Source organism: Micropterus dolomieu, linkage group LG07 (genome assembly GCF_021292245.1).
Source record: "Micropterus dolomieu isolate WLL.071019.BEF.003 ecotype Adirondacks linkage group LG07, ASM2129224v1, whole genome shotgun sequence".
In the NCBI taxonomy this organism is placed as follows: Eukaryota; Metazoa; Chordata; class Actinopteri; order Centrarchiformes; family Centrarchidae; genus Micropterus; species Micropterus dolomieu.
The window spans coordinates 5,155,216-5,169,831 of NC_060156.1; the positions used below are offsets into that span (position 1 = coordinate 5,155,216).

General features: G+C 39.0%; 1 protein-coding gene across 2 annotated transcripts in view; it reads right to left on the reverse strand.

The window, feature by feature from the left end:
• Positions 1–14,616, reverse strand: part of pth2ra (parathyroid hormone 2 receptor a) — a 66,134-nt gene that overhangs the window by 28,345 nt on the left and 23,173 nt on the right. For both annotated transcript variants that reach the window (XM_046055025.1, XM_046055026.1), the window contains 2 exons: positions 8,797–8,980; positions 1,687–1,840 (listed from right to left, as the gene is read on the reverse strand). In XM_046055025.1, coding sequence (XP_045910981.1) covers positions 1,687–1,840; positions 8,797–8,980 — 338 coding nt within the window. The remainder of the gene's footprint in view (positions 1–1,686; positions 1,841–8,796; positions 8,981–14,616) is intronic.

Consider the following 14,616-nt stretch of genomic DNA (forward strand, 5'->3'; position numbering starts at 1 on the left):
TTCAGGGCATGTTTATTAATGAATGTAAATTGCAATTTCTGTTGTCCACATTACAGTGAACTCTATCAGACATACTGTATTTTCTCTGCAGTTTTTTTTTTTTACCTAATAGGAATTTATGCTGCTCATAACTCTTCCAAAGTAGCTCAAAATGAGTTCTGCAAAATTAATTTGGTTCTTATGTCTCCAGGGAGAAAATGAAGGGCTGGCTGCGTCTGACTTTGGACCTAGCAAGACATGCATCCTATCTCCTACACGTGAGATGGATGTGATGACACAAAGCAAGTTAAAATGTACTCTGAGGAGCAATGTTTTTATGAGAGGGTCTCCATTTTGTTTGTTCTCATGCACGTGCACAAGGATGCGTATGCACTTGCATAAGCAAATATGGGTGACATGACACACAGTCCTATTTTTATAAGAAAATGTTTTCTATTTATAAGTGTGAAAGCCATGCATTCAGGTTTGATCTGAGAGGACCTGAGTGTGCAGACCTCTAGGATGCACACACTGTGTAACATTGGATGTAAAAAGAAACTTTGTTTACAAGAAAACTCCATAGAGCCCCTTTTAAGAAACAATCTCCAAAATATCTCAAGAATTCCCATAACAAGGCAGACTTCACTCTTTATATTGTACATTTACAACCATTCAAAACACATCAATTAGCAAGCTACAAAGCTGTGATCTGTATATAATTATTTTTAGGCATCTTGGCACAGCTGCTCGTATGAGTCACTGTATGGTGTAAATCAGGAAGGCTTGGCAATAAAGTAGGCATTAGCCCTGACACAACACTAATATAATCTCTACATATTGTTAGCAGTATGTGCAATAACATAACATTTAGAGAGTGTTTTCAGAAATGCAAAGCAAAAGGAAATTTTACTTTTCAGCATAATTATATTACAATAACTCTTAGTTTTTCATTCTGTTGGTTGTCGTTCAAAGCATAGTGGATTTTCACAAATCTAAACTCAGTATACTAATACAACACTTAATGACTGATGGCATTTAACCAAAACAAACCTATGCAGCCATTTCAGTTCAAGGTGTGCAGATGAACAAACAAAACCCAGACACACATGGGGCAGAATTCTAATGTGAGTGCAATTTCTTTTCCTCTGACTTCAAAGAAAAGAACAAAACTTTTCTGTGGAGGGCCACACACACCTTTCATCTACTCGTCTGAACACTGTCACATGCTTGTGTGCACGAAAAGAACAAAAACTCCTACTAGTACAAGCAGTTCTGTTTCATAAAGAATATCAAAAGGTTCTAAATTCTCAAACTTCCCCCATCTCTCATTTGTGTATTTATGTTTTGACATTAATTAATATTTTGCCTACTCAATTGCATTCAAACAGTAATATGTAAGATGATATTTGTTCTGTCTGAGTTATAAAACGCCCCAGGAAATAAATTTGAAGATGTAGCGCTTTGGGGCCTTTCAATTATATAAGAATATGCATTGTATAGACTATTCCAACACATTGTATTGTCTGTTTAATAAGCTGACATGGTAATTGTGGCTGTATAGCAAGTTTCATCTCTATTATCGAAAGCTTTCAGCATCTGCCACATTTTTGCTGATGTAATTAAAGGAAATGATTTAGAACAGCTGTTTTAGTCATGCTGCAGCACGTCATAGTTGTGAAATGAGAAATCTGTATTTCTTCTGCCTACCCCATCCGATGAGCGTGAAGCCCCAGAGGTATTTGGAGTCCGATCGGAAGGCCATGAAGATGAGACTGTGGAGGTAGAGGCCTTCTACCAGGATCCAGTAGTAGTTGGTGGCCAGAAAATAGATGAAGAGCAGCACTGTCACCTTGCAGCCAATCTGATGACAAAATATTAACACTTTTATCACGTCCTGTTTGAACCTGCTTATTTGTGTGCATGTGTGCTGAGACGTTAGTGTGATCACATTACTTCACACAAACTATTGTTACACCACAGGTGCCTCTAGGAGAGTAGATGATCTGATTACATTTTGTAGCACCTTGCTGTATAAATTTGCACAACAAAGAGGAAAAATACAAAACAGTGAAAGTAAATACAAAGTTCATTTAAAAAAAAATTTAATAATCAAATGTACCACAATTTAAGCGTGGACACCCACTTTTGGATACGTGGCAGCCCCCTCACTCTGGCATGTAGCCATACGTTAATGCATGTGTATAATGTGTATAATAATAACAAAGCAAAAAACAATAAAAATAAACTGAATTTCAACTAGAGGGATCAATAAATTCTCACACGTTAGTAAAAAGTGGCAAAGCCTATCATATTAGCGATGTTGGGTTAGGGAAAGAGAGTAGAGGCCCAACAAAAGGGAAAATCCAAGCCCTGTGTCTTCTAGATTCACAGTGAGCCCTCTATAGTTTCCAGCAGGTAAACAGTGACAGCGCCGCAGGGGTTTGTGTTTTGTCTGGTTAGAATAGAATGCTTGTACGCTGGTTGTACTCAATGTGTTGATCCTGATGTGGGTGCGCTGTGAATGTTCAGCACTGACGAATACTTCACTACCTGTGACAGAACACTGACATAGAAAAACCTATATAACAAAACATATCTTACTATACCTTAACTGTATATCTATATTCAAATATTTAATATTCCCACAGCCACACATTTTTTATCAATTTATTTATTAAATCTCAGTGAAACACACGTATGTTCAATTATTAGTTTGGAAACCAAGCTTTTGCTTTAAAACATTTTTATGTTAGCTAATAAATAAATGAGGAAACATGCACCTTGAAGGCCAGGTATAATGATTTCCAGAGGCACAGAACAAATGCCCTGGGCATGTGGGTATTGACTATGTAGCACATGCAGTTGTGAGAATAATAAAACAGATACTGCCTGCACGTGGTGAATACAAGTTGACTTAAACACTCGGAGCTGGTAACATGTAGAAACTCCATGCAGAATATATTTAAAGTATGTAGGGTGGGGACAGGAGAGGAGCAAGCGAGTTTGTAGAGAGTTAATTTGTAAGTAACGTTATACATCATCCATTGTGTTGATAAGTCTGATTATTCATTCTCGTGTCTTGAACAACAAGACTTGTGTGATGTTATACTGTGTTGAAATTTAACAACATGTTCAGTTTCCTTGCTGGTTGTTCTGACAAATTCAGAATCATTACTGCTGTTGCAGTTCGCATTTGACAGACGGCTCACTTCGTGCCGCTTGTCAAATTTATATTTTAAAGGCTCGTTATTGTGGTTTAGTATTTCCCTGCATAGTGTCAACAATGTTATTTATTAAAATTCTTTCTCAGCCCTCAAATATTTCCTGATGCCCCAAAAATAATGGGGCAAAATAATGCATGGACTGCACAGACTGGGATGTTTTCAGGACTGCTACCAACAATCTGGATGCGTTTACAGAGGCTGTGACATCCTACATCAGCTTCTGTGAGGACAGCTGCATTCCAACACGCACCAGGGTGAGTTATAACAATGACAAACCCTGGTTCACAGCTAAGCTCAGACAGCTGAGGTTGGAAAAGGACGAGACATTTAGGAGTGGGGACCGAGCCAGGTTTAAGGAGTCAAAGTACAGGTTTAGCAGGGCGGTGCGAGAACAGCTGTACACAGAGAGACTACAACACCAGTTCTCAAGGAATGACTCTGCTTCTGTCTGGAGAGGATTCAGACAGATCAGCAGCTACAAACCTAAATCCCCCCAATCCACGACTCACGCCTGGCCAACAAGCTCAACCAGTTTTACTGTCGCTTTGAAAAACAATGGGACAGACCGGACACCATCCCCGTCACACCACTGATCGGCCACAGTCCACCATCTCATTCCCACCTCCTCCCCCTCTCTTCCCATCCTAGAGAGGGACGTCAACAGACTGTTCAGGAGGCAGAAACCTCGCAAAGCAGCGGGGCCAGACTCTGTCTCCCCATCCACCCCGAAGCACTGATCAGCTGTCTCCAGTGTGTTCACAGACATTTTTAAAACCTCACTGGGGACATGCCATGTGCCAGCCTGCTTCAAAGCCTCCACCATCATCCCTGTCCCCAAAAAAACAAGGACCACTGGAAAAAACGACTACAGACCCGTCGCCCTGACCTCTGTGGTTATGAAGTCTTTTGAGCGCCTTGTGTTGTCCCACCTTCAATCAATCACAGACCCACTACTGGACCCCCTGCAGTTCGCCTACAGAGCCAACAGGTCTGTAGATGATGCAGTAAACATCGCCCTTCACTACATCCTCCAGCACCTGGACTTCCCAGGAACCTACGCCAGGATCCTGTTTGTGGACTTCAGCTCTGCTTTCAACACCATCATCCCGGCCCTGCTGCAGGACAAGCTCTCCCAGCTGAACGTGCCTGACTCCACCTGCAGGTGCATCACAGACTTCCTGACGGACAGTAAGCAGCACGTGAAGATGGGAAAACATGTCTCTGATTCCAGGACCATCAGCACCGGTTCCCCTCGCACCTCCATTCACCAGTCTGTCAAGCTCTTGAAGTTTGCGGATGACACCACCCTCATTGGGCTCATCTCTGGTGGGGATGAATCCGCCTACAGGTGGGAGATCAAACATCTGGTGACCTGGTGCGGCCAGAACAGTCTGGAGCTCAACGCTCTGAAGACAATGGAGATGATCATAAACTTCAGGAATAGCCCAGCCACACCTTCCTCCATCATCTTGAGTGACTCCCCCGTCACCACTGTGGACTCCTTCCGCTTCCTGGGCACCATCATCTCCCAGGACCTCAAGTGGGAGCTGAACATAGGATGTACTTCCTGTGGCAGCTGAATATCATGCATGAACCTGGCACATTGCACATATTTGTTGTTAATTTGTTGTTAATTGTAAATTGTTGTTCCATTGTTATTTTTATTTTATATTGTCAGTTGTATTATTTTTCTCTATTCTTTTGTTATTCGTATATAACTTGCATTTGGTTATTACATATTTATATATTTCTGCATCTATTTATGTCAGCTGTATGTCTGTCTGCGTGTAGCACCTTAACACCAAAGCAAATTCCTTGTATGTGTAAAACACTACTTGGCAATAAAGCTCTGACTAGTTGACCAATGGCTTAAACTAACAACTTCTAGTCGACTAGGAAAGTCTTTAGTCGGGGGATTATATATCACCAAGGAAACAAGGGATATTATAAAGAACAAAATGCTTGAGCATACTCATCTAACTTGATATAAATCTTTACTTGTTTTTAGTGTCATCTAATGGGAGATTTCTAAGCACAGGGATTCAACTACATGGTTCAATGCAAATCAAAATAATTGCTTTCACTCTTTCAGGTTTGCAAAGTTGTTGCAAACTTTATTATTAATGAGTCAAATCATCTGAACAAAACAAGCAATCCTGACCTTTGATGCCAATTGAGATTCCACGATTTCTCTCTGAGCTCATCTAAACTAATGATAATCATTAAAAAGCAACATTCACTCAATCCACTCAATTCATAAAAAGCTGGAGAATGATAAAGATCAAATACAATTTGGTATTATTGTGAGAGTGACTTCAACTTAAGTGAGTGCAATAATAAATCATGAACTCGATGCCCTGATCTTGACAAGTAGACAAGTGACAAGTAGACTGACGCACTCATTCTAAGGTAAGGAAAACGATTCTTAATTTCAGGCAATTACCCACACTAATTAAAACACATTTATGAATATTATCGCCACATTCTGCACATAAATCCCCCTAAATCTTACACACTGGACCTTTAAGTGACTTATACTTTGACTTGCTGCAAAGTATCTCCTAATTGGCACATTACTTTTTTTGAATGCCGTTCTGATTGAGAATATCACCAAATTAGCCTAATTGTCCATTCACACACTCACACTAATGTCAATGCAACATCTAGGAATAAAGGACAAAGTGAAATTCTTGTCTCAAAATATAGTAGTGTAGCTACCCATAACAAACGCCAAATTTGTGACAACTTACTATTGCAAATACACACCATAGCCTCCTAAAGAAACAAACTCTAGTGGTAAAATGAACTGTTTCACTACTACTACTTCACTTAGTAGCTCAGCCTGTGGGGTCACTGGTTCAACTCCAGATTGGACCAGTCAGATGGACTGTGGACGGGTAGCTGAAGAGGTGCCAGTTCACCTCGTGGGCTTTCCCATAAGTGCCCTTGAGCAAGGCCCTGAATCGCTAACTGCTAGAGGGTTTGAATACGTGGCAGCCCCCTCACTCGCCATATGTTAATGCATGTGTATAATAATAACAACAACAACAACAACAAAGTAACAAAAATAAACAAACTGAATTTCAATTAGAGGGATTAATAAATTTGTCTAAATTTGTCGTTTACAAAAAGCGGTAAAGCCGCATTAGTAATGTTGAGTTAGGGAAGCAGGACTCGTAGCACAGAATGAGAGCCTCTGATTAATCTGAATTATTGCTAGGGACCACTTAGTAGTCACTGGATACTGGACATACCTTACCAACATAATTCTTTGCCCTTGCCTGAATGGTAGTGCTATTCCCTGTCTCATGACTGGAGCTGTGTCACTGATGAAATTAGTTGTTTAATGAAATAAAACAAAAAGACAACATTTTTGAAGAAATCATGCTGAAAATATAAATGCCTGTAATTTTCAATCAGAAAAGTCTCCATCAGAAATTTGTTGTGGAGGTGAACTGTCAAAAAGAAACAACCCTTACATAAGCCTGCCAAGCCAGTAGATAGTTCTTTACACACCACCGGCATTTTCTTTTAATCACTTGGATGAAATTAGTGATAACGTTTCGTACAAAAGAAAAATAAAACACTTATCTTTAGGCACTTTGGCTGTGCTTTTGGCAACCTTGTCTCATACACATGTAATACATTTAAAAGGCAACAATTGTTGATTCTGTTAAAGATAAAAAGGAAATACAGAATAGTCACTTAACGTCTGACAACAGAATGCCTGCGACAAAAACAGATTTTTTTTCATCACATGGTTCAGAAATTGTTTTGATCTTTTCCAACACCTGTCATCTACTTTACTGAGCTTTCTAGACATCGGGATACAGATGCACACTATGAGATGCAAGTAGAAAAATTACATGTAGGTAGCATAGGCTGAAGGACAGACCTCTGGATCCAGCCTTAAGGTATGTGTTTAGCATGCAAATCTCCAAGTTAATTTGACCAATAATGTTTCAGCCACAGCACCCTGAAGGCCAGACTCAGGTTTGGCATTGAATGTTGTTTCACAAGCATATAACTGATTATCAGCACTGAATTTAAATTGTTATTATCAATCTGAAATACGTGCTATTTTATGAACACCACTATTAAAGCTGCGCATGGTGTGTGTGTATACAGTTAAAATTACATGACTGTATGGTGTGGTGTAATTGTGTTGAAATTCCACATCACCAAGGATAGTCAGGTTTAATGATTATACTGCAATCACGAGTACAGACGGCCAAGTATTATTTATAAGAATTATAGACTCATTTAGAGAAAATTAAGCTTCATTTTAACAATAGGGCTATCAACAAGCAAGTGGAATCAATGAGAAAATAAATACATGTATATTAACAATTCAAACCCATGGGTGACTGATTAACCATATTTTGAAATGGTCCTTGTCCTGTCCAAAATGTGATCTGTAGCACTTTAAAACCCATATACAGACATGTTCGTGAGCTTTAATTGCACAAACATGTTTAAATTGAAAAACACCCCTGGGCTTTTGACTTAGCCCACCAAACCGACCTGGATATTCACCACTACCTCCAATAACTAACTAGTTAAAAAAATAATTTGATTACATCGATTAATTTGAGTTCCTAAACCTTTTCTAATGTAAAATATGGGGAACAAAATCTGGTAACAGATATGCTGTCCCAAGTCAAAAGGTCTCTTGAAATGCATTTTCTTGTTGTTGGAATTTGCATTACACACCTGACAGTTGTTTTATGGAACATTCATCAGGCCTCATCAACTTGTAAAGTCTGCAAATGTCACTTGACCATGTTGTTTTTACCAGGTATGTGTTTTCAGGGGGTCAGCAGTCACTGATAAAGGCAGCATATGTAAAATAATGGACAAAGTCTGGTTTCATTATATTGATATATTTACCATTTTTTTCCAATAACCAGATACGCTGTTTGGTAAAAGTAAACAAAAGGGGCCAGGAAATTAAAAGTGTAAAACTATCATCCTTTCCTGTAACTGTAATTTGTCTTTCCACGTTGTTGAACATTTCTGAGAAAACTGCAGAACAATAATTCTTAAATAATAACAGAGTTCTTTCACCAAGTTTTGTGAAGACAAGCAATGCAATAGATGTGCCATTATATCAGTGGTTCTCAAACCGGGGGGCAGGCGTAGAACCACTTAAGGGGAGTTGTGGATGTCATTCATGTGGTGACATAAACAAACATGCTCTGAAGTTAGGCTATTTTGCTAACCTGAATCTTGTTTATTTCAATCGCCTGTATTACTAAAGATTGATAAAAATGATTTTTGCTGGGGTGGAGGGGCATTAACTTTTTCTGGGAAAAAAAAAAAAAACTTGAGAACCACTGCATTATATCTACACACACCAACCATGTGCAATTTAAGAATATAGCCAGAACTTTATTTGGTTTGAATGACGGTCTTACAAGTATGATGACTAATTTTAAAGGCTTACAGCCCCGCAGTGAATCAATCCTACTAAAACATTCTACGGCCTGTGTCTATGGCCAGAGCTCTCAAATCACTTACCACTTTACTCTTATATTAGGTCTAATAGCCAAAGATATAGTTGCCATGGGAGTAATAAAAAACTGGTACTTACATACTGAGATTTGTCCAGTGGTGCCATGCTAACTGTTTTTAAGTTGTCCAACAGGGCAGAATCAAAGTCCTGCAATCCAGCGCTTGAATGGACGACGCTGTCCTTCACAAAGATGCTGACTGCCCGTAACATGAAGGAAACAAACAGGTGCATGTGGATGTAGTTTCTGGTGCAGTGAAGACGCCTGCCATGAAAACAAACAGTGTTCACTGTTATGAATGAGTTATTCATTCAAGAGCACAATAACAAAGACATAGACATTAAGTCTTAGGGCTACAAACAAAGAGTTCAAATCACACAAATCACATTGATTTAAGCTCAGGTTGGCATGAAGGTAAAAGTAAAAACATCTTTGTTTGAGAACAAGTCCAAGGCTAGCCCTCAGGCACTGCTGGGAAGAGATGAAAGAAAAAACAATGCCTTTAGATGGGATGTCTTGATGAGACGTGCACTGATTGTAACACTGTCAGTCTGACTGCATAACACCAGTTTGTACAACAACACTCTGTAGTTCCACCGAGAGAGGTGAATCTGTCGATGCAGCACAAGCCTGTCCTGCAAATCATCACCTTAGCAAGCAACATGACATAAGAGATTTAGTTTAAATCTCAGGGCCACAAACTCACTTCTTTCTTCACTTACTTTTCTGCACTTGCACTGCTTTTGCTGACTCTAGTGGTGACCAAAAAGCTGTCAGGGACTATGTAACCCACTTCATTACAGCTATAAGGGCCTGGGAGCACTGGGCTCTCAGGCAGTGATATATACAGTAGTTATTCTTGCAATAGTAGCCAACACAGCACTTCTACATAAATTTACTTCTTTGATCTGAAGTGTGTTTTGTTGTTTTCAGTGACTGCAGAAGATTCAGAAATTGTAGCTGTGGTTGGCAGTTGTTGGTGCTCCCCTGCGCCGGATGTATACATATATTTTAAATTTTCATTCAGATCAGTATCAGCATTACTGTTGCTGCTTATAATTACTATGAAATATCCTTGAAACCTCCTGTTTAATGAGCGACAGTGTCATCATCTACAGTGTTGAAGACAGTGACAGTGTTTAAGTAGGTAATTTACTCCACAGTCAAGGATGGTTTGCTTGTCTGACTCAAACTAAAGTTATATGGTTGTTTCACCCTTAACTGGCTCTCATGAATTATTTAATTATTGCAGAGAGCACTGTGTGGCAGCTATATTTGTGTCAAGTGATGTAAATATTTAAACCTTTCTAGTGTGTATTATAATCCATTTCTATGACTTGCATAGATTCATTAGGTATCCTGGATATCTCATAAGTTGCTCAGCACTGTAATAAGCTAATTGTTGACTTTGGTTTAATAAGGTTAATGTGCAGAATGCAGAGACACTTTGGACAGTGTCTCTTTAAAAAGAAGCAACAGAGGCCGGGAGAGCAGAAAGAGCCAGAATCAAAGATCTGTGAGCTGCTTTTTTGAAGTCACACACACAGCCGTCATAAGACCTGTGTTTGTCAAAAGGCATCTTGATGGCTCTTTGAAATTTTAACCGCAGCTCGAAAATGAGCTCTGTTTGAAGTTTCCTATTTAAAGCATGCAGGTCTGACCACCTTGGGAGCTTTCCGGGGTGTAAAGTTAGCTGTTGTTGACAAGCTTGGCTTCCTACTTCCATCTCTCCTCATCACATCCTGCAGCCTACTCTCATTGTGAAGACGTTGGTATGCAAAACAGGAGGGTGGTTCTTTTCACAATGAGCACTCATCAGGGGACACCTCATTAACGGAAACACTGTGTTCACTGTGATGGATTACTTTTTCATGGAAGGTGGGAGAGATGCCTTTAAAAACACTGCCGTGGCCCAGTAAAGGAGTTGGAATTGCCTCAAAATGAGTTTCTCGTAATCTCAATTCACAGCCATTAGCCTCTTCATAGCTGTACCTTCGGTTGTTGCTACCTTGTTGTTGTACAATGTACAGTCCTTATCTGTGGTCAACACCTTTTGCTCGCACTATGGCATGACAAGGGAGATGCTTATAAGAATTTGTTTAAGATAGGTATAATTGTGTTATCAATTGATGATTGACGGTCAGTTTACATCATCAGATGTGGTTATGCAGAAACGCTGTTTTAATTTTTTGCTGAAAATCCATGTTTCATGTTATTAGCTGTCACTCAGGACAAGTGTACAGTTCTTCACTGGTTCTCACACCACCACTTAGGCTACTTAACAAAAAGAGGAGATATAGGTTCTAACTTAAAACACTAAACTAGAAACTTAAATAACACACTTAACACCCTCCCTTTTCCAAGAGAGTATGCGAGCCCACAGCTCCACTAGTCCCAAGTACAAAGCTCCACACGCAGCTCAACCACTGCTTCTCCAAATCACCGCCATCGTGTTGGGCAAGCTACTTGGAAAATGTAGTGAGCTAAGCTACTAGCTACTCTACATTAATGAAGCTTCACTAGACAGAAGCTACCCTCCAATGAAATGTAGCAAGCTAAGCTACAGCAACTAATATTTTATAGTTAGGTCATATATATATATATATATATATATATATACACACACACACACACACAGTATAGGCCTTGATTATACTGAACCAACTTCTTTCCACAGCAACAATAGAAGAAAGACTAAAAACCTGCTCCAAACAGTGTGTGCGAAAGAGAGCTAAATCAGACACACAGAAACTCTCCTCTCCTATATCATTGTAGCTAAATGTATTTCCTCATGCAATAAACAGATTGTTGTCACATTATTCTCATTAATATTGTTTGTTATTTTAATAATTGTTCCTTTTTATATCTTTTTTATTGATTATATGTGAATTTGTGCTCTGGCAACATTGTTTACCTGAACATTCATGGCAATAGGCCTGAGAGAAAGAGAGAGAGAGAGAAATCTCTCATCTCATGGAAACAAGTTTCTGCCACTACATATCAAAGTTTCCTCCTCACTAGAGGAAGAAGTGGCCAGGCCCTGATCCTTCTCACAAGAGGTGTTATAATAACTTTCACAATAGAAAGTAAACTCGCGTGTCTTTATTCCCCTGCAGCAAAGTCGCAGACATCAGCCCGAGGATCAGCACGTGATGTCACTGTCACACGGAAGTGCTTTCGCCGGCTGCACATACAGGTCCGTGTGTGGCGTAGGCGTCACTTACTGATCCTTCAGAAATGCTTGGGAAGTGTGTGTGGACGTTACCGCGCTACTTGGTCAATAAAAGAGCTTCCTTACAGAAAAGCTATTTGATCTAGAAAACAGCGACGCTACCACCACGCTACTGAGAAATGTAGTTAAACTAGTAACAGCGCTACTTGTAGATACGCTACTGCTCCAACACTGGCAGCCACACAGGCTGGCCTCTTAAGACCAGCCACACAGGCTGTCAACTGTGCCACAATAAACCTAGAGAGAGAGCCTTGCCAGTGTAAGATTAAAGGTTTAATTTAAAATTCAAACAATTACTTTGTTCCACCAAGGAGGCTGTTTGTGGTGCATGAAGAGAAATTGTCTTCTATTTACTTGCCTCTCTCTTAGGTGCAAGTGGAGGGAGGTAATGCTTTCCTTTTATCAAAGCTTTTATTTTTAAATAGTTTTATGAATCTCAAAAGTTAAATAAAACATTTAAATCAAAACTGAAATAAGAATATATAATTTAAAAGTAAATTAAACATGCTCAATACAGACTCTACTAACCCCGTCAATTGCAGTACTAAAGCTAAAGCTCTGAATCCAAGGCAAAGAGGAAAGGAAAGGAAAGATCTATGTCATTTGGCACTAATTGGAAGGGACATATGAATTTCTTTGAATGAAAAGCTCTATTCAAATCGAAGTAAATGTTAATTCATTATTCAATTATAGTGAAAATTTTATTCTCCATATATTTTGAATTATATGCTTTACTTTTGGCCAATATCATAGAACTGAATGTCCTTCTGACCTGCTGTCCACTCACTGCCTAAAAGACTCTGGATTACACTAGCAATTCATTGGAATTAATTATCTGGAAGTGAACCAATTGAAAACTGTATGTGATTAGCACAAAATTACATTCTTCTTTCCAGGAAACCTCTTAGGAAATTATTAAGGATTATGGATCCGTGAAATGAAGCGTTAGCGACTATACATTCAGGTTTATTAACTATTTAATGCATAGTGAGTTATCTGTAATTTTCTGTAAGTTTATCTGTAATTATCTGGTTTGCCAATAACAATGTCACCAACACTTCCCTAGTTTTCCATAACTTTAATTCTGGCATTGTCATTTCCTGATGCCTGTGGTCAAATTCACAGATTGTAACTCAAAACATGGGCAAACTTGTCAATCAAAAGTTCATTAATGAGCTGGTTAAATCTAGTATGTCAACTTGCCAGGGAAGCTTTAGTGAGCATATAATTTGAGAAACCTTTTTGTTCCGCCAGACATGTAGAACTTTTATCAGCAGCAACAAGAATTAGTAACTCAAGTTCCAAGGCTTGGCAAATAAGGTAATTTTAATGCAGGACGTGGTTCCATTATTTATTGATTGGGTTCATTTTTGTGCATGTCCAACTTCCATTGTGCACTCGACCACACTTCAAGTTCAGTTAAGGTGTTCATCTAATATGGTAATACCAGTTGCGTTATTTACATGTCCATCATGCTATGCTAAGTATTGCCGTCCTAGCAATTGGACTTAAAGAAATTAAGAAATGCAATATAATATCCCTTACTATGTTTTCAGTGGTGTATAAAGACCTTACATTATAAACCGTCATGTTTTTATTACCTTAGAAAGAGCCATTTATATCTACATAACCGCGGGTCCCCCCTTACATGGACGTCGCCACGTTGCGTCATCATGTTTCTACAGTAGCTGAAAATGGGCAAACAGCTCTACAGAGCACGTTTCATCACTATGTTCTTCTTGTTCTACTTCTGGTAGAATTCAAGAGTGTGTAGACGCTCATCACTAAGTTGAATACGTACGTTAGAAGAAGAAGAGGTAGTAATAATATACTGCAGGGGTTGGCAAATAAGTTATCATCAAAGAAATATTTTCAACCATTAGATGGTGGGTGAGAATATAAGACATAATATTGACTCTTTTTAACATGGTGTTTGGTTAGCTCAGTTGGTAAAATGCAGCACTCACACCCTGGGGTCGTTAGTTCATTCCTACCTCAGGATCTTTTTATTTTTCTCTCTCTTCAACAAATGGATTTTGCAGCGAATGTTTCTCAGATCACGGCATGTGCTGCACTGTTTGTGTTTCAGTGTTTGATCCACATCCATCAACCTGCGGATGCTTTTGCATTTCCCCAGGATCTCCAGGCAGAGGACATTTAGGGAAATCACATTCTCTGATGGCTCTTTCAGAGGTGTGTCAAGCAGGCAGACTCTTTTAAAGTCATTCAGAATTTTTAAAAAAAGTAAAAGCTCAGTTCAACTCCAAACACAGCATTACAGTAAACAAGCTCCTTGCGATTTTATTTTGTAGGCAAAACCACTAAAGAAGAAGTGATTATCGGAGTAACTGTTACTGTCATAACTGAGACATATTTCAGCAACGCTATCAAAGTATTTATTTATTTATATTTTTTATCTATCAAAGCACCATAATCTGGCAGCGGGCCAGATATTGGCGGGCAGTTTTGACGATGGTCCACAATCGCAGAGAGAATTAACATGTTTCCCTTGTCAATGTCTGTATAAATTTTATCTTATGTGTGGTTTATAATGGACTGTGGTGCAGAAACAGTGTTTCACACTCTTAGCTTACATTTTCTGTTACCTGTCAGTGGCCAAGTCACAATAAAACATTGTTTTACTGTATAATTAAGTAAATATAATTTC